This window comes from Oncorhynchus masou, chromosome 14, assembly GCF_036934945.1.
Source record: "Oncorhynchus masou masou isolate Uvic2021 chromosome 14, UVic_Omas_1.1, whole genome shotgun sequence".
Taxonomy (NCBI): domain Eukaryota; kingdom Metazoa; phylum Chordata; class Actinopteri; order Salmoniformes; family Salmonidae; genus Oncorhynchus; species Oncorhynchus masou.
This window is the reverse complement of record NC_088225.1, coordinates 26,733,998-26,757,269: the sequence shown is the minus strand read 5'-3', so window position 1 is coordinate 26,757,269 and position 23,272 is coordinate 26,733,998. Positions and strand designations below refer to the sequence as shown.

The 23,272-nt window shown below is 41.7% G+C and overlaps 1 protein-coding gene across 1 annotated transcript in view; it reads right to left on the bottom strand.

Moving 5' to 3' along the window:
• LOC135554645 (protein kinase C alpha type-like) overlaps window positions 1-23,272 on the bottom strand; it is a 179,333-nt gene that overhangs the window by 78,737 nt on the left and 77,324 nt on the right. Inside the window, exon 2 of the mRNA XM_064987052.1 lies at window positions 756-867. Coding sequence (XP_064843124.1) covers window positions 756-768 — 13 coding nt within the window. The 5' untranslated portion in view covers window positions 769-867. The remainder of the gene's footprint in view (window positions 1-755; window positions 868-23,272) is intronic.

Here is a 23,272-nt window from a genome sequence, read left to right as displayed (position 1 = left end):
CACACACACACGTCTATGATTTCCCCCCAGTATAAATGTGTGTCACATTGCACCGTATGAAAAGGGTGTAGGATCTGTGACTGCATACTGATTCTCCACACCTCCCATCAAAAGCATTGGATTGGTGGAAGTCATTCTGGAGGGAGTTTTCATGATGGGGAGTGGGCAAGTGCACCCTTCAGGAACAGTGTGGAGAATCAGGAAGCAGCCTGCGATCCTCTGGCCTGTGTGTGAGGCTGTGCAGCCTTTCTAGGGGGCCCAGGGACGATATTCATAAAACTTGTCAGCATAGAAGTGCTAATCTAGGATCAGGTCCCCCCCTGTCCATTTAAACTTACTGATAATGATTTAAAAGGCAACACTGATCCTAGATAAGCACTGTAACTCTCTGGGGCGGCAGGCAGCCTAGCGGTTAGAGGCGAGCCAGCAACTAGAGGGTTGCCATTTTGAAACTCGGGTGACTGGGTGACTGACTGGAAACCTCTGGTGGGAAGTAAACTGGCAATTGGAGGGTTGCTGGTATCATATCCTAGATGCGAATGCCTGCCCTTGTGCCCTTGAGCAGAGCACCACAGCAGCTCCTGGCCTCCCAGAGTGACAGCCCCCTGCTCCTCTACAAAACCTCTGTATGTGTGTCTTTCAGAGGGGTGGGGTTAAAAGTCACATTTAAGTTGGACCTTGTGTGCATTTGACCAATAAAGTCATCTCAATCTCATGGTTCAGCTGAGTAAAGGTGTCATGAGAGATTGACTCACTGTCGCATTTCATCCCCTGGTGGATGAGTCCATAGAGGAGGGAGCCACAGTGGTCGCAGAACGTGGGACTGCCATACGAGTGGATCTTAAACTTGTGCTTGCTTCTGGGGTCCTGGAAACACACACACAAAGATAGAAATGATTTAATGGTTTTGTCAACTGAAGCTTTCAAGATGAACAGCAGCATATGACATATAAAATGCCGTAAATAAAAAAACACCTGAATCAATCAGTGATCAATCAAGATAAACTGCTGCTAAGAACATTTGCACTCCACAAAGCCATTTCAGATGAGGTGGTTATTGATCCATTCTACTCATTCACCCCTTCTCTATTTCATCAAATGTCAGTGCACTTCGGGACAAGTTCGTTAGGACACACTGTAGCAAAGCATTTTGCAAAGGAAAACAAGTGTTTCTTATTAAACAAATAAGGTAGCACCTTCCTGTTTCACAAATGTTTCTCTATTTTGTGCCTAATGAACAGTACCCAGCTCTACCAATTCATACGCTTCGACTACCGGCTCAATTAAGATGGTATGCCTCCAATCCCATAATTCAACAGCCTGTCGCTCCATCTCTCCAACATCTGATGGAATAAATGTGGGATGGAGAGAGAGCTGTGGGAGCTCCGTGGAGCCAGGCAGATGCTTTGATTTGTTGTATTGTGGAACTGTCCATAATGATGAGGAAGACTTTGATGTGGATGTGGATGTGGGAAAAATGTGTGTGTGTGTTGTGAGTGATATTTAGTACACATATTTAGTACAGCAAATGGAGAGAGGTGAAGAGGGGTTGTACTGTAAGATAGTGTCTCAAGGGTTGTAAATAGGAGGTCTATCTGTACTGTCTGTTATTCTGATGAATCCGCTTAAAATTTGCATTACATTCAGTTTTTCTTATCACTTGAAAAATCACACATTCGAATGAAAACTGTATCACACGATCAAAATTAGGTTAATCTTGAAAACATGGTTTACACTACATTATATCCTGAGTGTGAGTACGTAAGAAGCTATAGCTTCTTGACTTGTGACCCCATGGTGTCTCACTCTATACTGAGAGGAATCACTTTCTAATCCACCAGCTGTTTATCTTGGACAAAACATCTGGCAGCATCACTGGGTTAGGCTGAGCTAATGAGCCAACGCTCCATCAATGTTAGAAAGCTGACATACAAAGGAACACAACGAGGTGAAGGGTGAGACTGATGTAAAGTGTACTGTATATAGAGCATCAGTCTGTACTGTATATAGAGCATCAGTCTGTACTGTATATAGAGCATCAGTCTGTACTGTATATAGAGCATCAGTCTGTACTGTATATAGAGTATCAGTCTGTATTGTATATAGAGCATCAGTATAGAGCATCAGTCTAGAGCATCAGTATTGTATATAGAGCATCAGTCTGTATTGTATATAGAGCATCAGTCTGTACTGTATATAGAGCATCAGTCTGTACTGTATATAGAGCATCAGTCTATATTGTATATAGAGCATCAGTCTGTATTGTATATAGAGCATCAGTCTGTACTGTATATAGAGCATCAGTCTGTATTGTATATAGAGCATCAGTCTGTATTGTATATAGAGCATCAGTCTGTACTGTATATAGAGCATCAGTCTATATTGTATATAGAGCATCAGTCTGTATTGTATATAGAGCATCAGTCTGTATTGTATATAGAGCATCAGTCTATATTGTATATAGAGCATCAGTCTGTATTGTATATAGAGCATCAGTCTGTATTGTATATAGAGCATCAGTCTATATTGTATATAGAGCATCAGTCTATATTGTATATAGAGCATCAGTCTGTACTGTATATAGAGCATCAGTCTATATTGTATATAGAGGATCAGTCTGTATTGTATATAGAGCATCAGTCTGTATCATATAGTCAGTCTATATGTATATAGAGCATCAGTCTATATTGTATATAGAGCATCATTGTCTGTATTGTATATAGAGCATCAGTCTGTCTCAGTATTGTATATAGAGCATCAGTCTGTATTGTATATAGAGCATCAGTCTATATTGTATATAGAGCATCAGTCTGTATATAGAGCATCAGTCTATATTGTATATAGAGCATCAGTCTCATATTGTATATAGAGCATCAGTCTATATTGTATATAGAGCATCAGTCTGTATTGTATATATATGAGCATCATCTATATTGTATATAGAGCATCAGTCTATATTGTATATAGAGCATCAGTCTATATTGTATATAGAGCATCAGTCTATATTGTATATAGAGCATCAGTCTATATTGTATATAGAGCATCAGTCTATATTGTATATAGAGCATCAGTCTATATTGTATATAGAGCATCAGTCTGTGCGGCAGGGTAGCCTAGTGGTTAGAGTGTTGGACTAGTAACCGAAAGGTTGCAAGTTTGAATCCCCGAGCTAACAAGGTAGAAATCTGCCGTTCTGCCCCTGAACAGGCAGTTAACCCACTGTTCCTAGGCTGTCATTGAAAATAAGAGTTTGTTCTTAACTGACTTGCCTAGTAAAATAAAGGTAAAATTAAAAAATATATATATAGAGCATCAGTCTATATTGTATATAGAGCATCAGTCTTTTCTATATATATTCTTTTGACTTCTCACCATGCCTTTTTCCTTCAACGCATCTCTCTCTCCCTCTCTTTTTCTCTCTCTTTCTTTCTCACACACTTTTCTCTAATCTCCACCACCATCTCTCTCTCTCTCTCTCTCTGTCTCTCTCTCTCAGATGCAGCCAGGGGTAAAATGGCAGAGCTTGGCCATGCGGGGAAGCGGTAGCTGTGAGTAGAGATGCAGCATGACATTCCAGAAAGAGACTGGGAGAGGAAGTGTGGAAAGGGATCATCTCCTCGACTGTCAGAGCCCTGGAGGCAGCTCTCTTTCTCTCTGTGCATGTGTTCCCTGTGCATATGTGAGTCTCTGTGTGTGTGTATGTGTGTGTGTGTGTCAGAGTGAGAGAGAACGTGTGAGTGTGTGCATGTGTGTATGTGTACTATGTAGTCCTAGAGCTGTGAGTAGGGCACAGACCCAGAAAAGCACAGATGCATGTATAACACTTCAACTAAAACCTTAGCACCAGCTAAGACAAAAGGAGAAAAGGTTTTATGCTGGGTATCTGTATAACAATTTGTGACAACTCCTGATGTATAAAGGGCTTTATAAACTACATTTGATTGATTGATTGATTGATTGATTGATTGATTGATTGATTGATTGATTGATTGTGTGTGTGGTGGTGATTGCCAGAGCCCAGTGGGAGAGTTAACTTTTTTTATTGAAACATTATTTTACCAGGTAAGTTGACTGAGAACACGTTCTCATTTACAGCAACGACCTGGGGAATAGTTACAGGGGAGAGGAGGAGGGATGTATGAGCCAATTGGAAACTGGGGATGATTAGGTGGCCATGATGGTATGAGAGCCAGATTGGAATTTTAGTCAAAACGCCGGGCTTAATGCGCTTACTCTTAAGATAAGTGTTATGGGATCTTTAGTGAACACAGGGAGTCAGGACATACGTTTAACGTCCCATCCGAAAGACGTGACCCTACACAGGGCAATGTCCCCAACCACTACCCTGGGATATAGTTTTTGGGGGACCAGAGGAAACAGTGCCTCCTACTGGCCCTCCACCACTTCTAGCAGCATCTGGTGTCCCATCCAGGACCACTCCTGCTTAGCTTCAGAGGCAAGCCAGCCGTGGAATGGAGGGTGGTATGCTGCTAGCCAGCATCTGGTTAGCGATGCACAGCGTTAATAATTGTTGTTTTAAACAGCAGCACTCATGAATAGGTTGACTATGGGCTTTAGACAGCGTGTGTAGTTGTTTGTGACTAGGCTAAACTAACGTTTTCCTGAGTAGAGGTTTTATAGGATGTAGAAATGATACCCACTCATCGAGTTACAATGGTGTATAGAACATGCACTCAGGTGGTGTGATACAGTTTGAAGTTTACTTTACATTCAGCCCAGACCAAGGCAAGTGCAATCAGTACAAATCAATATGGTACATTGAGACAAAAGAAAGGAACGCTTGTTTAATAATAGATGTCAGACAAGAGGTGCTCTTTGAAAAAGAAGTTGATACTGGTAGTGTGAACAATTGCACATTCTTATAGCTTTTTTAATATAGTAAATGGGGAGGGAATGTGCTGACTAGAGAACCGAATACTGGGCTCCCAAACACCCTGCCTGATCCAAGACAAATGCAGTATGACAATGTGTAGCCCATAACAGGTTGAAACTCCAACACTTCAGCAGAGACAGAGTGATAATCTTGATGCCACCCAGTGATGTGATCATTGAGCTCCTTTACCAAACATCAATCTGTTACACATTATTGGGTTTCAGCTCATGGTTTGGCCCAGCCAGCCACTCCATGCAGATCAAATCAGAGCATGTTACTGTGTTACAGGGTGCCAGGAGGAAGCTGGTGTCATCGAGGCGCGATGATGATGTAATGATGTACTCCTCCGAGCGTAAGGGCCAGATCATACAGAAGAAGAGAGGAGAGAGGAGAGAGGAGAGTGGAGAGAGGAGAGTGGAGAGTGGAGAGAGGAGGAGAGAGGAGAGTGGAGAGGAGTGTGGAGAGAGGAGAGTGGAGGAGAGAGGAGAGTGGAGAGAGGAGTGTGGAGAGAGGAGAGTGGAGAGCGGAGAGAGGAGAGTGGAGAGAGGAGAGTGGAGAGAGGAGTGTGGAGAGAGGAGAGAGAAGAGAGGAGAGCGGAGAGAGGAGAGCGGAGAGGAGTGGAGAGTGGAGAGAGGAGGAGAGAGAGGAGAGTGGAGAGGAGAGTGGAGAGAGGAGTGTGGAGAGAGGAGTGTGGAGAGAGGAGTGTGGAGAGAGGAGAGAGGAGAGTGGAGAGAGGAGAGAGAAGAGAGGAGAGCGGAGAGTGGAGAGAGGAGTGTGGAGAGAGGAGAGAGGAGAGCGGAGAGTGGAGAGAGGAGGAGAGTGGAGAGTGGAGTGTGTGTGTGTGTGTTTGACGATGAGTCGATGAGGGTAGGCAACAACACATCCGCCACGCTGACCGTCAACAAGACCCCTCGGGGGTGCATGCTTAGTCTCCTCCTGTTCTCCCTATTCACCCACAACTGTGTGACCGCGCACGACTCCAACACCATCAATGAGTTTGCGGTGGAAGGCCTGACCACCGACGACGATGGGGCAGCCTATAGAAAGGAGGTCAGTGATCTGGCAGTGTGGTCTGGCAGTGTTTTTTCTAAGAGTGTATCCACAAGCCATAAGTCTGCTAAATATTGAACCAAATAGCTACCCAGGCTGTCTGCATTGACCCTTTTTGCACTAACTCTTTTGACTCATCACATACGCTGCCGCTACTTATTATTATCTATCCTGTTGCCTCGTCACTTTGTAGTTATATATACATATCTACCTCAATAACCTCATACCCCTGCACATCAACTCAGTACTGGTATCCCCTGTACAGTATATAGCCAAGCTATCATTACTCCTTGTGTATTTATTCCATGGGTTATTTTTCTATTATGTTTCTATTTTTCTCTCTGCATTGGGGAAAGGGCCCGTAAGTAAGCATTTCATTCTTAGTCTACACAAGCATGTGACAAATCAAATTCGATTTGGATTCCATTTGATCACCAACGGGGAAACTGATAATCAGATAGTTCTCCTTAGTGTGGTGTTCTGACCTCTGAGATGAAAGGTGGTCGTGTGTGTGTGTGTGTGTGTGTCATACAGTAAAGAAAACTCCTGGCCTTAGCCATTGCACCAACAAAAAGCCCACCAATCTGTTCCGTATATATTGTGATGACCATGTTTCTCTGCTCCTGACCTGAGGCCAGTCTTGTAGCCAGAGAGGAAACACCCCAGGGGAGGTTTGGCTGTACTGTGCTCTGCACACTCACAGTGTACGTCTATTTTGGTCTATTTCACCAGCAGGCCCAAGCAGTGGGGTTCTGGCAGTGGATAAATAACCTATTCTAAGGCACTGAGGCCCGTTGTCCAATGTCCTGGGGCTGATCACTACAGTGTGGTGCTCTGTAATACTTTATACATCAATGGGATTTAATGCTAAAGGAAGGGAACACAACCACTGTTTAGATGCATCCAGAGTTCAGTTTGAATGTAACAACGCAACAGTAAATTCACCCTACTTGTAACGTGGTGTTCTATGTTATAATCTGTTGAATGCATCATCTGCAACATAATGTAACTAAGAAATGCCCCAAAAACAGCTCATATATAACTGTATGTGTTTGTGTGTCTGGCTGTTGGAATAGCACAACGTTGACATGTGTAGTTGCCATGGTGATGGCTGTCAGATAATTCAGCAGGAGATTGACTTAAAGAGGAAGAAAGAGAGATGTGAAGTAGGAAAGAAGGATGGAGGAGAAAGATCGAGGAGAAATAATGGTTTTATGTTATTAAAACAGACATACAGTACCATGTTTTACTTGTTTCATACAATTTTGAAGGTGCTACTATTGACCATTTGTACATAAGTGTGTATAGAGCCCTGTAGAACCCTGAAGTCACACATCAACCCAATGCACCCCAGAGTGGGTCACTTTGCCTCCCAGTACTTAGTGTGTGCGGATGGTGTGTTTTGTGTGTGTGTGTGTGTGTGTGTTTTGTCTGGGGGTTTACAGAGGGTCAGGGAGACAGCGTCTAAGATTCTCAGTACACTCTCAAACCCCAGGGATGGACATAGGATGACCCTGCCATTACAATTGGACTTCATGAGCAATGACTCACACTGTACACAATGTCCAGATCCACTCTGAAGGTTACATGGAGATAGGGGGGAGGAGAGAGAGAAAAGATAGGGGGAAGGAGAGAGAGAAAGGATAGGGGGAAGGAGAGAGAGAAAGGATAGGGGGAAGGAGAGAGAGAAAGGATAGGGGGAAGGAGAGAGAGAAAGGATAGGGGGAGGAGAGAGAGAAAGGATAGGGGGAGGAGAGAGAGAAAGGATAGGGGGAGGGGAAGAGAGAGAGAAAGGATAGGGGGAGGAGAGAGAGAAAGGATAGGGGGAGGAGAGAGAGAAAGGATAGGGGGAAGGAGAGAGAGAAAGGATAGGGGGAAGGAGAGAGAGAAAGGATAGGGGGAGGAGGAGAGATAGGATAGGGGGAGGAGAGAGAGAAGGATAGGGGGAAGGAGAGAGAGAAAGGATAGGGGGAGGAGAGAGAGAAAGGATAGGGGGAGGAGAGAGAGAAAGGATAGGGGGAAGGAGAGAGAGAAAGGATAGGGGGAAGGAGAGAGAGAAAGGATAGGGGGAAGGAGAGAGAGAAAGGATAGGGGGAGGAGAGAGAGAAAGGATAGGGGGAGGAGAGAAAGATAGGGGGGAGGAGAGAGAAGGATAGGGGGAAGGAGAGAGAGAAAGGATAGGGGGAAGGAGAGAGAGAAAGGATAGGGGGAGGAGAGAGAGAAAGGATAGGGGGAAGGAGAGAGAGATAGGATAGGGGGAATGAGAGAGAGAAAGGATAGGGGGAAGGAGAGAGAGAAAGGATAGGGTGAAGGAGAGAGAGAAAGTATAGTGGGAAGGAGAGAGAGAAAGGATAGGGGGAGGAAGAGAGAGAAAGGATAGGGGGGAGGAGAGAGAGAAAGGATAGGGGGAAGGAGAGAGAGAAAGGATAGGGGGAAGGAGAGAGAAAGGATAGGGGGAGGAAAGAGAGAAAGAATAGGGGGAGGAGAGAGAGAAAGGATAGGGGGAAGGAGAGAGAGAAAGGATAGGGGGAAGGAGAGAGAGAAAAGATAGGGGGAAGGAGAGAGAGAAAAGATAGGGGGAAGGAGGGAGAGAAAGGATAGGGGGAGGAGAGAGAAAGGATAGGGGGAGGAGAGAGAGAAAGGATAGGGGGAAGGAGAGAGAGAAAGGATAGGGGAAGGAGAGAGAGAAAAAAGATAGGGGGAAGGAGAGAGAGAAAAGGATAGGGGGAAGGAGGGAGAGAAAAAGGATAGGGGGAGGAGAGAGAAAGGATAGGGGGAGGAGAGAGAGAAATAGGATAGGGGGAGGAGAGAGATAAAGGATAGGGGGAAGGAGAGCAAGAGAAAGAGATAGGGGAAGGACTAAGAGAGAGAGAAAGAGAGGGGAGAAACTGAGCGAGAGGGAGAGAGAGGGAGGAAGGAGAAAAAGCGAGAGGGATAGAGAGAGGGAGAGGAAGGAGAAACTGAGCGAGAGGGATAGAGAGAGGGAGGGAGGGGGGGGTAGTTCCTCCCCCTTAGCATGTTAATTAGGGCCTGAAATGTTGTGCTACATAAATGTAATACCACACTTACATGCCAGCCAGGTTGTTCATGATCCACTGTGAAATTAGTCCGTCTAGGTAAGCAGTTCAATCCCAGTGTTAGGCACTAGTTAGGGGGGTTTTGGTTTTAACCCTATCCCAAACCTTAACCCTTAACTTAACCATTCAAAATGAATGGGGGAGGATGTGATGTTTATGGACGAGGGAGTCTGATTCTGCATTAAGACTGTTAGAGGTTGCACACACACACACCCACGGACGCACGCACGCACGCACGCACGGGGGACACACACACACACACACACACACAGGGACACACACAAAGGATAGGGGGACAGAGAGACAAACATACACACCACACACACACACACACACACACACACACACACACACACACACACACACACACACACACACACACACACACACACACATCAAACAGACGAGTGTGTGAAGAGGCCTCCAAATGACTCTTATTATAAACAGAGAGGTGAGCTGGCCTAATCCTCTTTCTACTGTGGCTAACTACCTCACACAGGCATATTCAAACAAGCTCATACTGGAACACGACAACAGTCCTTTCATCAACACTCTGCTTTCATCATCAAACAACGGGACTCATTAGTCTGGTCATGACATTAATAAGGGTGTATTAATTCATATGGAACATTTTAATTGGTGGTGTGCATGTCTATTCATGTGTGTTTGCGTTAGCACGGAAAAGAGACACAGTGTGTGACCAGCTGCAGTTACTACAGTACAGTGATCTAACAAAGAGCTGAGCCCCTTGTATCTGATACTTAATCTGGAGTATTCCTGCTGCTGTACGTTGTGAGAGGAGAGCTGTGAGGAATCACTAGAAACAAACCACATTCTGTGCACGTGAGAGGATACAACATTGGCTATTGAAAAGTTCTAGATTGTTGCTGCCTATTAAACCAGAAGTTAGGGGTCACCATAAAGAGGCACTCAGACAGCATTTAATGCCCTGTGACATTCCTGGCTGCAATTCTGCTATAGGCACTTTAAAGTGATGGAGACGTCTTATTCATGGTTCACACTGGCCTTGCTAGTTGGCTTATGTTTTGACCATGGCCTGGGCTCTCAGAGGCAGCTGGGAGAGAACAGTGATAAGGATGAGCACGTGATGAGTGTCTTGTTTGTCTCTCGACAGTATAATAGAAAGGGAAGGGATTGTCTCTCTACAGTATAATAGAAAGGGAAGGGACTGTCTCTCTACAGTATAATAGAAAGGGACTGTCTCTCTACAGTATAATAGAAAGGGAAGGGACTGTCTCTCTACAGTATATTAGAAAGGGAAGGGGAAGGGAAGGACTGTCTCTCTACAGTATATTAGAAAGGGAAGGACTGTCTCTCTACAGTATATTAGAAAGGGAAGGGACTGTCTCTCTACAGTATAAAAGAAAGGGAAGGGACTGTCTCTCTACAGTATAACAGAAAGGGACTGTTTCTCTACAGTATAATAGAAAGGGAAGGGACTGTTTCTCTACAGTATAATAGAAAGGGAAGGGACTGTTTCTCTACAGTATAATAGAAAGGGAAGGGACTGTTTCTCTACAGTATAATAGAAACAGGAAGGGACTGTTTCTCTACAGTATAATATAAAGGGAAGGACTGTTTCTCTACAGTATAATAGAAAGGGAGAGGACTGTCTCTCTACAGTATAACAGAAAGGGAAGGGACTGTTTCTCTACAGTATAATAGAAAGGGAGAGGACTGTTTCTCTACAGTATATTAGAAAGGGAAGGGACTGTTTCTCTACAGTATATTAGAAAGGGACTGTTTCTCTACAGTATATTAGAAAGGGTAGGACTGTCTCTCTACAGTATAATAGAAAGGGACTGTCTCTCTACAGTACAATAGAAAGGGAAGGGACTGTCTCTCTACAGTATAATAGAAAGGGACTGTTTCTCTACAGTAAATTAGAAAGGGAAGGGACTGTCTCTCTACAGTATAATAGAAAGGGAAGGGACTGTCTCTCTACAGTATAATAGAAATGGAGAGGACTGTCTCTCTACAGTATAATAGAAAGGCAGGGGACTGTTTCTCTACAGTATAATAGAAAGGGAAGGGACTGTCTCTCTACAGTATATTAGAAAGGGACTGTCTCTCTACAGTATAATAGAAAGGGAAGGGACTGTTTCTCTACAGTATAATAGAAAGGGAAGGGACTGTTTCTCTACAGTATAATAGAAAGGGAAGGGACTGTCTCTCTACAGTATAATAGAAAGGCAGAGGACTGTCTCTCTACAGTATAATAGAAAGGGAAGGGACTGTCTCTCTACAGTATAATAGAAAGGGAAGGGACTGTCTCTCTACAGTATAATAGAAAGGGAAGGGACTGTCTCTCTACAGTATAATAGAAAGGGAAGGGACTGTCTCTCTACAGTATAATAGAAAGGGAAGGGACTGTCTCTCTACAGTATAATAGAAAGGGAAGGGACTGTCTCTCTACAGTATATTATTAAGGGAAGGGACTGTCTCTCTACAGTATATAAGAAAGGGAAGGGACTGTCTCTCTACAGTATAATAGAAAGGGAGGGGACTGTTTCTCTACAGTATAATAGAAAGGGAAGGGACTGTCTCTCTACAGTATATTAGAAAGGGACTGTCTCTCTACAGTATATTAGAAATGGAAGGGACTGTCTCTCTACAGTATATAAGAAAGGGAAGGGACTGTCTCTCTACAGTATAATAGAAAGGGAGGGGACTGTCTATCTACAGTATAATATAAATGGAGAGGACTGTCTCTCTACAGTATAATAGAAAGGGAGAGGACTGTTTCTCTACAGTATAATAGAAAGGGAAGGGACTGTCTCTCTACAGTATAATAGAAAGGGAAGGGACTGTCTCTCTACAGTATAATAGAAAGGGAAGGGACTGTTTCTCTACAGTATAATAGAAAGGGAAGGGACTGTTTCTCTACAGTATAATAGAAAGGGAAGGGACTGTTTCTCTACAGTATAACAGAAAGGGACTGTTTCTCTACAGTATAATAGAAAGGGAAGGGACTGTTTCTCTACAGTATAATAGAAAGGGAAGGGACTGTTTCTCTACAGTATAATAGAAAGGGAAGGGACTGTCTCTCTACAGTATAATAGAAAGGGACGTGACTGTTTCTCTACAGTATAATAGAAAGGGAAGGGACTGTCTCTCTACAGTATATTAGAAAGGGAAGGGACTGTTTCTCTACAGTATAACAGAAAGGGACTGTTTCTCTACAGTATAATAGAAAGGGAAGGGACTGTTTCTCTACAGTATAATAGAAAGGGAAGGGACTGTTTCTCTACAGTATAATAGAAAGGGAAGGGACTGTCTCTCTACAGTATAATAGAAAGGGAAGGGACTGTCTCTCTACAGTATAACAGAAAGGGACTGTTTCTCTACAGTATAATAGAAAGGGAAGGACTGTTTCTCTACAGTATAATAGAAAGGAAGGGACTGTTTCTCTACAGTATAATAGAAAGGGAAGGGACTGTTTCTCTACAGTATAATAGAAAGGGAAGGGACTGTCTCTCTACAGTATAATAGAAAGGGAAGGGACTGTCTCTCTACAGTATAATAGAAAGGGAAGGGACTGTCTCTCTACAGTATAATAGAAAGGCAGAGGACTGTCTCTCTACAGTATAATAGAAAGGGAAGGGACTGTCTCTCTACAGTATAATAGAAAGGCAGAGGACTGTCTCTCTACAGTATAATAGAAAGGGAAGGGACCGTCTCTCTACAGTATAATAGAAAGGGAAGGGACTGTCTCTCTACAGTATATTAGAAAGGGAAGGGACTGTCTCTCTACAGTATAATAGAAAGGGAAGGGACTGTCTCTCTACAGTATAATAGAAAGGGACGTGACTGTTTCTCTACAGTATAATAGAAAGGGAAGGGACTGTCTCTCTACAGTATATTAGAAAGGGAAGGGACTGTTTCTCTACAGTATAATAGAAAGGGACTGTTTCTCTACAGTATAATAGAAAGGGAAGGGACTGTTTCTCTACAGTATAATAGAAAGGGAAGGGACTGTTTCTCTACAGTATAATAGAAAGGGAAGGGACTGTCTCTCTACAGTATAATAGAAAGGGAAGGGACTGTCTCTCTACAGTATAATAGAAAGGGACTGTTTCTCTACAGTATAATAGAAAGGGAAGGACTGTTTCTCTACAGTATAATAGAAAGGAAGGGACTGTTTCTCTACAGTATAATAGAAAGGGAAGGGACTGTTTCTCTACAGTATAATAGAAAGGGAAGGGACTGTCTCTCTACAGTATAATAGAAAGGGAAGGGACTGTCTCTCTACAGTATAATAGAAAGGGAAGGGACTGTCTCTCTACAGTATAATAGAAAGGCAGGGACTGTCTCTCTACAGTATAATAGAAAGGGAAGGGACTGTCTCTCTACAGTATAATAGAAAGGCAGAGGACTGTCTCTCTACAGTATAATAGAAAGGGAAGGGACCGTCTCTCTACAGTATAATAGAAAGGGAAGGGACTGTCTCTCTACAGTATATTAGAAAGGGAAGGGACTGTCTCTCTACAGTATAATAGAAAGGGAAGGGACTGTCTCTCTACAGTATAATAGAAAGGCAAGGACTGTCTCTCTACAGTATAATAGAAAGGGAAGGGACTGTCTCTCTACAGTATATTAGAAAGGGAAGGGACTGTATCTCTACAGTATAATAGAAAGGGAAGGGACTGTCTCTCTACAGTATAATAGAAAGGGAAGGGACTGTCTCTCTACAGTATAATAGAAAGGCAGAGGACTGTCTCTCTACAGTATAATAGAAAGGGAAGGGACTGTCTCTCTACAGTATAATAGAAAGGAAAGGGACTGTCTCTCTACAGTATAATAGAAAGGGAAGGGACTGTCTCTCTACAGTATAATAGAAAGGAAAGGGACTGTCTCTCTACAGTATAATAGAAAGGGAGTGTTTCTCTACAGTATAATAGAAAGGGACTGTTTCTCTACAGTATAATAGAAAGGGAATGTCTCTCTACAGTATAACAGAAAGGGCCTGTTTCTCTACAGTATAATAGAAAGGGAAGGACTGTTTCTCTACAGTATAATAGAAAGGGAAGGGACTGTTTCTCTACAGTACAATAGAAAGGGAAGGGACTGTTTCTCTACAGTATAATAGAAAGGGAAGGGACTTTCTCTCTACAGTATAATAGAAAGGGAAGGGACAGTCTCTCTACAGTATAATAGAAAGGGAAGGGACTGTCTCTCTACAGTATAATAGAAAGGGAAGGGACTGTCTCTCTACAGTATAATAGAAAGGGAGGACTGTCTCTCTACAGTATAATAGAAAGGGAAGGGACTGTCTCTCTACAGTATAATAGAAAGGGAGAGGACTGTCTCTCTACAGTATATTAGAAAGGGAAGGGACTGTCTCTCTACAGTATAATAGAAAGGGAAGGGACTGTCTCTCTACAGTATAATAGAAAGGGAAGTGACTGTTTCTCTACAGTATAATAGAAAGGGAAGGGACTGTCTCTCTACAGTATATTAGAAAGGGAAGGGACTGTTTCTCTACAGTATAACAGAAAGGGACTGTTTCTCTACAGTATAATAGAAAGGGAAGGGACTGTTTCTCTACAGTATAATAGAAAGGGAAGGGACTGTTTCTCTACAGTATAATAGAAAGGGAAGGGACTGTCTCTCTACAGTATAATAGAAAGGGAAGGGACTGTCTCTCTACAGTATAACAGAAAGGGACTGTTTCTCTACAGTATAATAGAAAGGGAAGGACTGTTTCTCTACAGTATAATAGAAAGGGAAGGGACTGTTTCTCTACAGTATAATAGAAAGGGAAGGGACTGTTTCTCTACAGTATAATAGAAAGGGAAGGGACTGTCTCTCTACAGTATAATAGAAAGGGAAGGGACTGTCTCTCTACAGTATAATATAAAGGGAAGGGACTGTCTCTCTACAGTATAATAGAAAGGGAGGACTGTCTCTCTACAGTATAATAGAAAGGGAAGGGACTGTCTCTCTACAGTATAATAGAAAGGGAGAGGACTGTCTCTCTACAGTATAATAGAAAGGGAAGGGACTGTCTCTCTACAGTATAATAGAAAGGGAAGGGACTGTCTCTCTACAGTATATTAGAAAGGGAAGGGACTGTCTCTCTACAGTATAATAGAAAGGAAGGGACTGTCTCTCTACAGTATAATAGAAAGGGAGAGGACTGTCTCTCTACAGTATAATAGAAAGGGAAGGGACTGTCTCTCTACAGTATAATAGAAAGGGAAGGGACTGTCTCTCTACAGTATAATAGAAAGGGAAGGGACTGTCTCTCTACAGTATAATAGAAAGGGAAGGGACTGTCTCTCTACAGTATAATAGAAAGGCAGAGGACTGTCTCTCTACAGTATAATAGAAAGGGAAGGGACTGTCTCTCTACAGTATAATAGAAAGGGAAGGGACTGTCTCTCTACAGTATAATAGAAAGGGAAGGGACTGTCTCTCTACAGTATAATAGAAAGGAAGGGACTGTCTCTCTACAGTATAATAGAAAGGGAAGTTTCTCTACAGTATAATAGAAAGGGGACTGTTTCTCTACAGTATAATAGAAAGGGAAGGGACTGTCTCTCTACAGTATAACAGAAAGGGGGACTGTTTCTCTACAGTATAATAGAAAGGGAAGGGACTGTTTCTCTACAGTATAATAGAAAGGGAAGGGACTGTTTCTCTACAGTATAATAGAAAGGGAAGGGACTGTTTCTCTACAGTATAATAGAAAGGGAAGGGACTGTTTCTCTACAGTATAATAGAAAGGGAAGGGACTGTCTCTCTACAGTATAATAGAAAGGGAAGGGACTGTCTCTCTACAGTATAATAGAAAGGGAAGGGACTGTCTCTCTACAGTATAATAGAAAGGGAGGACTGTCTCTCTACAGTATAATAGAAAGGGAAGGGACTGTCTCTCTACAGTATAATAGAAAGGGAAGGGACTGTCTCTCTACAGTATAATAGAAAGGGAAGGGACTGTCTCTCTACAGTATAATAGAAAGGGAAGGGACTGTCTCTCTACAGTATAATAGAAAGGGAGGGACTGTTTCTCTACAGTATAATAGAAAGGACTGTTTCTCTACAGTATAATAGAAAGGGACTGTTTCTCTACAGTATAATAGAAAGGGACTGTTTCTCTACAGTATAATAGAAAGGGAAGGGACTGTCTCTCTACAGTATAATAGAAAGGGAGAGGACTGTTTCTCTACAGTATAATAGAAAGGGACTGTCTCTCTACAGTATAATAGAAAGGGAAGGACTGTTTCTCTACAGTATAATAGAAAGGGACTGTCTCTCTACAGTATAATAGAAAGGGACTGTTTCTCTACAGTATAATAGAAAGGGAAGGGACTGTCTCTCTACAGTATAATAGAAAGGGAAGGGACTGTCTCTCTACAGTATAATAGAAAGGAAAGGGACTGTCTCTCTACAGTATAATAGAAAGGGAGGGACTTTCTCTACAGTATAATAGAAAGGGACTGTTTCTCTACAGTATAATAGAAAGGGACTGTTTCTCTACAGTATAATAGAAAGGGACTGTTTCTCTACAGTATAATAGAAAGGGAAGGGACTGTCTCTCTACAGTATAATAGAAAGGGAGAGGACTGTCTCTCTACAGTATAATAGAAAGGGACTGTCTCTCTACAGTATAATAGAAAGGGAGAGGACTGTCTCTCTACAGTATAATAGAAAGGGACTGTCTCTCTACAGTATAATAGAAAGGGAAGGGACTGTTTCTCTACAGTATAATAGAAAGGGAAGGACTGTCTCTCTACAGTATAATAGAAAGGGAAGGGACTGTCTCTCTACAGTATAATAGAAAGGGACTGTCTCTCCACAGTATATTAGAAAGGGACTGTCTCTCTACAGTATAATAGAAAGGGACTGTCTCTCTACAGTATAATAGAAAGGGAAGGACTGTCTCTCTACAGTATAATAGAAAGGGAAGGGACTGTCTCTCTACAGTATAATAGAAAGGGAAGGACTGTCTCTCTACAGTATAATAGAAAGGGAAGGGACTGTCTCTCTACAGTATAATAGAAAGGGAAGGGACTGTCTCTCTACAGTATAATAGAAAGGGAGAGGACTGTCTCTCTACAGTATAATAGAATGGGAGAGGACTGTCTCTCTACAGTATAATAGAAAGGGACTGTTTCTCTACAGTATAATAGAAAGGGAAGGGACTGTCTCTCTACAGTATAATAGAATGGGAAGGGACTGTCTCTCTACAGTATAATAGAAAGGGAAGGGACTGTTTCTCTACAGTATAATAGAAAGAGACTGTCTCTCTACAGTATAATAGAAAGGGACTGTTTCTCTACAGTATAATAGAAAGGGACTGTCTCTCTACAGTATAATAGAAAGGGACTGTTTCTCTACAGTATAATAGAAAGGGACTGTCTCTCTACAGTATAATAGAAAGGGACTGTTTCTCTAAGTATAATAGAAAGGGAAGGGACTGTCTCTCTACAGTATAATAGAAAGGAAGGACTGTTTCTCTACAGTATAATAGAAAGGGAAGGGACTGTCTCTCTACAGTATATTAGAAAGGGAAGGACTGTCTCTCTACAGTATAATAGAAAGGGACTGTCTCTCTACAGTATATTAGAAAGGGAAGGGACTGTCTCTCTACAGTATAATAGAAAGGGAAGGGACTGTCTCTCTACAGTATAATAGAAAGGGAAGGGACTGTTTCTCTACAGTATAATAGAAAGGGAGGGACTGTTTCTCTACAGTATAATAGAAAGGGAAGGGACTGTTTCTCTACAGTATAATAGAAAGGGACTGTTTCTCTACAGTATATTAGAAAGGGTAGGACTGTCTCTCTACAGTATAATAGAAAGGGACTGTTTCTCTACAGTATAATAGAAAGGGAAGGGACTGTCTCTCTACAGTATAATAGAAAGGGACTGTCTCTCTACAGTATAATAGAAAGGGAAGGGACTGTCTCTCTACAGTATAATAGAAAGGGAGAGGACTGTTTCTCTACAGTATAATAGAAAGGGAGAGGACTGTCTCTCTACAGTATAATAGAAAGGCAGGGGACTGTTTCTCTACAGTATAATAGAAAGGGAAGGGACTGTCTCTCTACAGTATAATAGAAAGGGACTGTCTCTCTACAGTATAATAGAAAGGGAAGGGACTGTCTCTCTACAGTATAATAGAAAGGGAAGGGACTGTCTCTACAGTATAATAGAAAGGGAAGGGACTGTCTCTCTACAGTATAATAGAAAGGCAAGGACTGTCTCTCTACAGTATAATAGAAAGGGAAGGGACTGTCTCTCTACAGTATAATAGAAAGGGAAGGGACTGTCTCTCTACAGTATAATAGAAAGGGAAGGGACTGTCTCTCTACAGTATAATAGAAAGGGAAGGGACTGTCTCTCTACAGTATAATAGAAAGGGAAGGGACTGTCTCTCTACAGTATAATAGAAAGGGAAGGGACTGTCTTCTCTACAGTATAATAGAAAGGGAAGGGACTGTCTCTCTACAGTATAATAGAAAGGGAAGGGACTGTCTCTCTACAGTATAATAGAAAGGGAAGGACTGTCTCTCTACAGTATAATAGAAAGGGAAGGGACTGTCTCTCTACAGTATAATAGAAAGGGACTGTCTCTCTACAGTATATTAGAAAGGGAAGGGACTGTCTCTCTACAGTATAATAGAAAGGGAAGGGACTGTCTCTCTACAGTATAATAGAAAGGGAAGGGACTGTCTCTCTACAGTATAATAGAAAGGGAGAGGACTGTCTCTCTACAGTATAATAGAAAGGGAAGGGACTGTCTCTCTACAGTATAATAGAAAGGGAAGGGACTGTCTCTCTACAGTATAATAGAAAGGGAAGGGACTGTCTCTCTACAGTATAATAGAAAGGGAAGGGACTGTCTCTCTACAGTATAATAGAAAGGGACTGTTTCTCTACAGTATAATAGAAAGGGACTGTTTCTCTACAGTATAATAGAAAGGGACTGTTTCTCTACAGTATAATAGAAAGGGACTGTTTCTCTACAGTATAATAGAAAGGGAAGGGACTGTCTCTCTACAGTATAATAGAAAGGGAAGGACTGTTTCTCTACAGTATAATAGAAAGGGACTGTCTCTCTACAGTATAATAGAAAGGGAGAGGACTGTTTCTCTACAGTATATTAGAAAGGGACTGTCTCTCTACAGTATAATAGAAAGGGACTGTTTCTCTACAGTATAATAGAAAGGGAAGGGACTGTCTCTCTACAGTATAATAGAAAGGGAAGGGACTGTCTCTCTACAGTATAATAGAAAGGAAAGGGACTGTCTCTCTACAGTATAATAGAAAGGGAGTGTTTCTCTACAGTATAATAGAAAGGGACTGTTTCTCTACAGTATAATAGAAAGGGACTGTTTCTCTACAGTATAATAGAAAGGGACTGTTTCTCTACAGTATAATAGAAAGGGAAGGGACTGTCTCTCTACAGTATAATAGAAAGGGAGAGGACTGTTTCTCTACAGTATAATAGAAAGGGACTGTCTCTCTACAGTATAATAGAAAGGGAGAGGACTGTTTCTCTACAGTATATTAGAAAGGGACTGTCTCTCTACAGTATAATAGAAAGGGACTGTTTCTCTACAGTATAATAGAAATGTAGAGGACTGTCTCTCTACAGTATATTAGAAAGGGAAGGGACTGTCTCTCTACAGTATAATAGAAAGGGACTGTCTCTCTACAGTATAATGTCTCTCCACAGTATATTAGAAAGGGACTGTCTCTCTACAGTATAATAGAAAGGGAGAGGACTGTCTCTCTACAGTATAATAGAAAGGGAAGGGACTGTCTCTCTACAGTATAATAGAAATGGAGAGGACTGTCTCTCTACAGTATAATAGAAAGGGAAGGGACTGTATCTCTACAGTATAATAGAAAGGGAAGGGACTGTCTCTCTACAGTATAATAGAAAGGGAGAGGACTGTCTCTCTACAGTATAATAGAATGGGAGAGGACTGTCTCTCTACAGTATAATAGAAAGGGACTGTTTCTCTACAGTATATTAGAAAGGGAAGGGCCTGTCTCTCTACAGTATAATAGAAAGGGAAGGGACTGTCTCTCTACAGTATAATAGAAAGGGACGTGACTGTTTCTCTACAGTATAATAGAAAGGGAAGGGACTGTCTCTCTACAGTATATTAGAAAGGGAAGGGACTGTTTCTCTACAGTATAACAGAAAGGGACTGTTTCTCTACAGTATAATAGAAAGGGAAGGGACTGTTTCTCTACAGTATAATAGAAAGGGAAGGGACTGTTTCTCTACAGTATAATAGAAAGGGAAGGGACTGTCTCTCTACAGTATAATAGAAAGGGAAGGGACTGTCTCTCTACAGTATAACAGAAAGGGACTGTTTCTCTACAGTATAATAGAAAGGGAAGGACTGTTTCTCTACAGTATAATAGAAAGGGAAGGGACTGTTTCTCTACAGTATAATAGAAAGGGAAGGGACTGTTTCTCTACAGTATAATAGAAAGGGAAGGGACAGTCTCTCTACAGTATAATAGAAAGGGAAGGGACTGTCTCTCTACAGTATAATATAAAGGGAAGGGACTGTCTCTCTACAGTATAATAGAAAGGCAGAGGACTGTCTCTCTACAGTATAATAGAAAGGGAAGGGACTGTCTCTCTACAGTATAATAGAAAGGCAGAGGACTGTCTCTCTACAGTATAATAGAAAGGGAAGGGACCGTCTCTCTACAGTATAATAGAAAGGGAAGGGACTGTCTCTCTACAGTATATTAGAAAGGGAAGGGACTGTCTCTCTACAGTATAATAGAAAGGGAAGGGACTGTCTCTCTACAGTATAATAGAAAGGCAGAGGACTGTCTCTCTACAGTATAATAGAAAGGGAAGGGACTGTCTCTCTACAGTATATTAGAAAGGGAAGGGACTGTATCTCTACAGTATAATAGAAAGGGAAGGGACTGTCTCTCTACAGTATAATAGAAAGGAAAGGGACTGTCTCTCTACAGTATAATAGAAAGGGAGTGTTTCTCTACAGTATAATAGAAAGGGACTGTTTCTCTACAGTATAATAGAAAGGGAATGTCTCTCTACAGTATAACAGAAAGGGACTGTTTCTCTACAGTATAATAGAAAGGGAAGGACTGTTTCTCTACAGTATAATAGAAAGGGAAGGGACTGTTTCTCTACAGTACAATAGAAAGGGAAGGGACTGTTTCTCTACAGTATAATAGAAAGGGAAGGGACTGTCTCTCTACAGTATAATAGAAAGGAAAGGGACTGTCTCTCTACAGTATAATAGAAAGGGAGTGTTTCTCTACAGTATAATAGAAAGGGACTGTTTCTCTACAGTATAATAGAAAGGGACTGTTTCTCTACAGTATAATAGAAAGGGACTGTTTCTCTACAGTATAATAGAAAGGGAAGGGACTGTCTCTCTACAGTATAATAGAAAGGGAGAGGACTGTTTCTCTACAGTATAATAGAAAGGGACTGTCTCTCTACAGTATAATAGAAAGGGAGAGGACTGTTTCTCTACAGTATATTAGAAAGGGACTGTCTCTCTACAGTATAATAGAAAGGGACTGTTTCTCTACAGTATAATAGAAAGGGAAGGGACTGTCTCTCTACAGTATAATAGAAAGGGAAGGGACTGTCTCTCTACAGTATAATAGAAAGGAAAGGGACTGTCTCTCTACAGTATAATAGAAAGGGAGTGTTTCTCTACAGTATAATAGAAATGGACTGTTTCTCTACAGTATAATAGAAAGGGACTGTTTCTCTACAGTATAATAGAAAGGGACTGTTTCTCTACAGTATAATAGAAAGGGAAGGGACTGTCTCTCTACAGTATAATAGAAAGGGAGAGGACTGTTTCTCTACAGTATAATAGAAAGGGACTGTCTCTCTACAGTATAATAGAAAGGGAGAGGACTGTTTCTCTACAGTATATTAGAAAGGGACTGTCTCTCTAAGTATAATAGAAAGGGACTGTTTCTCTACAGTATAATAGAAATGGAGGACTGTCTCTCTACAGTATATTAGAAAGGGAAGGGACTGTCTCTCTACAGTATAATAGAAAGGGACTGTCTCTCCACAGTATATTAGAAAGGGACTGTCTCTCCACAGTATATTAGAAAGGGACTGTCTCTCTACAGTATAATAGAAAGGGAGAGGACTGTCTCTCTACAGTATAATAGAAAGGGAAGGGACTGTCTCTCTACAGTATAATAGAAAGGGAGAGGACTGTCTCTCTACAGTATAATAGAAAGGGAAGGGACTGTCTCTCTACAGTATAATAGAAAGGGAAGGGACTGTCTCTCTACAGTATAATAGAAAGGGAGAGGACTGTCTCTCTACAGTATAATAGAATGGGAGAGGACTGTCTCTCTACAGTATAATAGAAAGGGACTGTTTCTCTACAGTATATTAGAAAGGGAAGGGCCTGTCTCTCTACAGTATAATAGAAAGGGAAGGGACTGTCTCTCTACAGTATAATAGAAAGGGAGAGGACTGTTTCTCTACAGTATAATAGAAAGAGACTGACAGTATAATAGAAAGGGACTGTTTCTCTACAGTATAATAGAAAGGGACTGTCTCTCTACAGTATAATAGAAAGGGACTGTTTCTCTACAGTATAATAGAAAGGGACTGTTTCTCTACAGTATAATAGAAAGGGACTGTTTCTCTACAGTATAATAGAAAGGGAAGGGACTGTCTCTCTACAGTATAATAGAAATGGAGAGGACTGTTTCTCTACAGTATAATAGAAAGGGAAGGGACTGTCTCTCTACAGTATAATAGAAAGGGAAGGGACTGTCTCTCTACAAAGGGACTATCTCTCTACAGTATATTAGAAAGGGAAGGGACTGTCTCTCTACAGTATAATAGAAAGGGAGAGGACTGTCTCTCTACAGTATAACAGAAAGGGAAGGGACTGTTTCTCTACAGTATAATAGAACGGGAGAGGACTGTTTCTCTACAGTATATTAGAAAGGGACTGTTTCTCTACAGTATATTAGAAAGGGACTGTTTCTCTACAGTATATTAGAAAGGGTAGGACTGTCTCTCTACAGTATAATAGAAAGGGACTGTCTCTCTACAGTATAATAGAAAGGGAAGGGACTGTCTCTCTACAGTATAATAGAAAGGGACTGTTTCTCTACAGTATAATAGAAAGGGAAGGGACTGTCTCTCTACAGTATAATAGAAAGGGAAGGGACTGTCTCTCTACAGTATAATAGAAATGGAGAGGACTGTCTCTCTACAGTATAATAGAAAG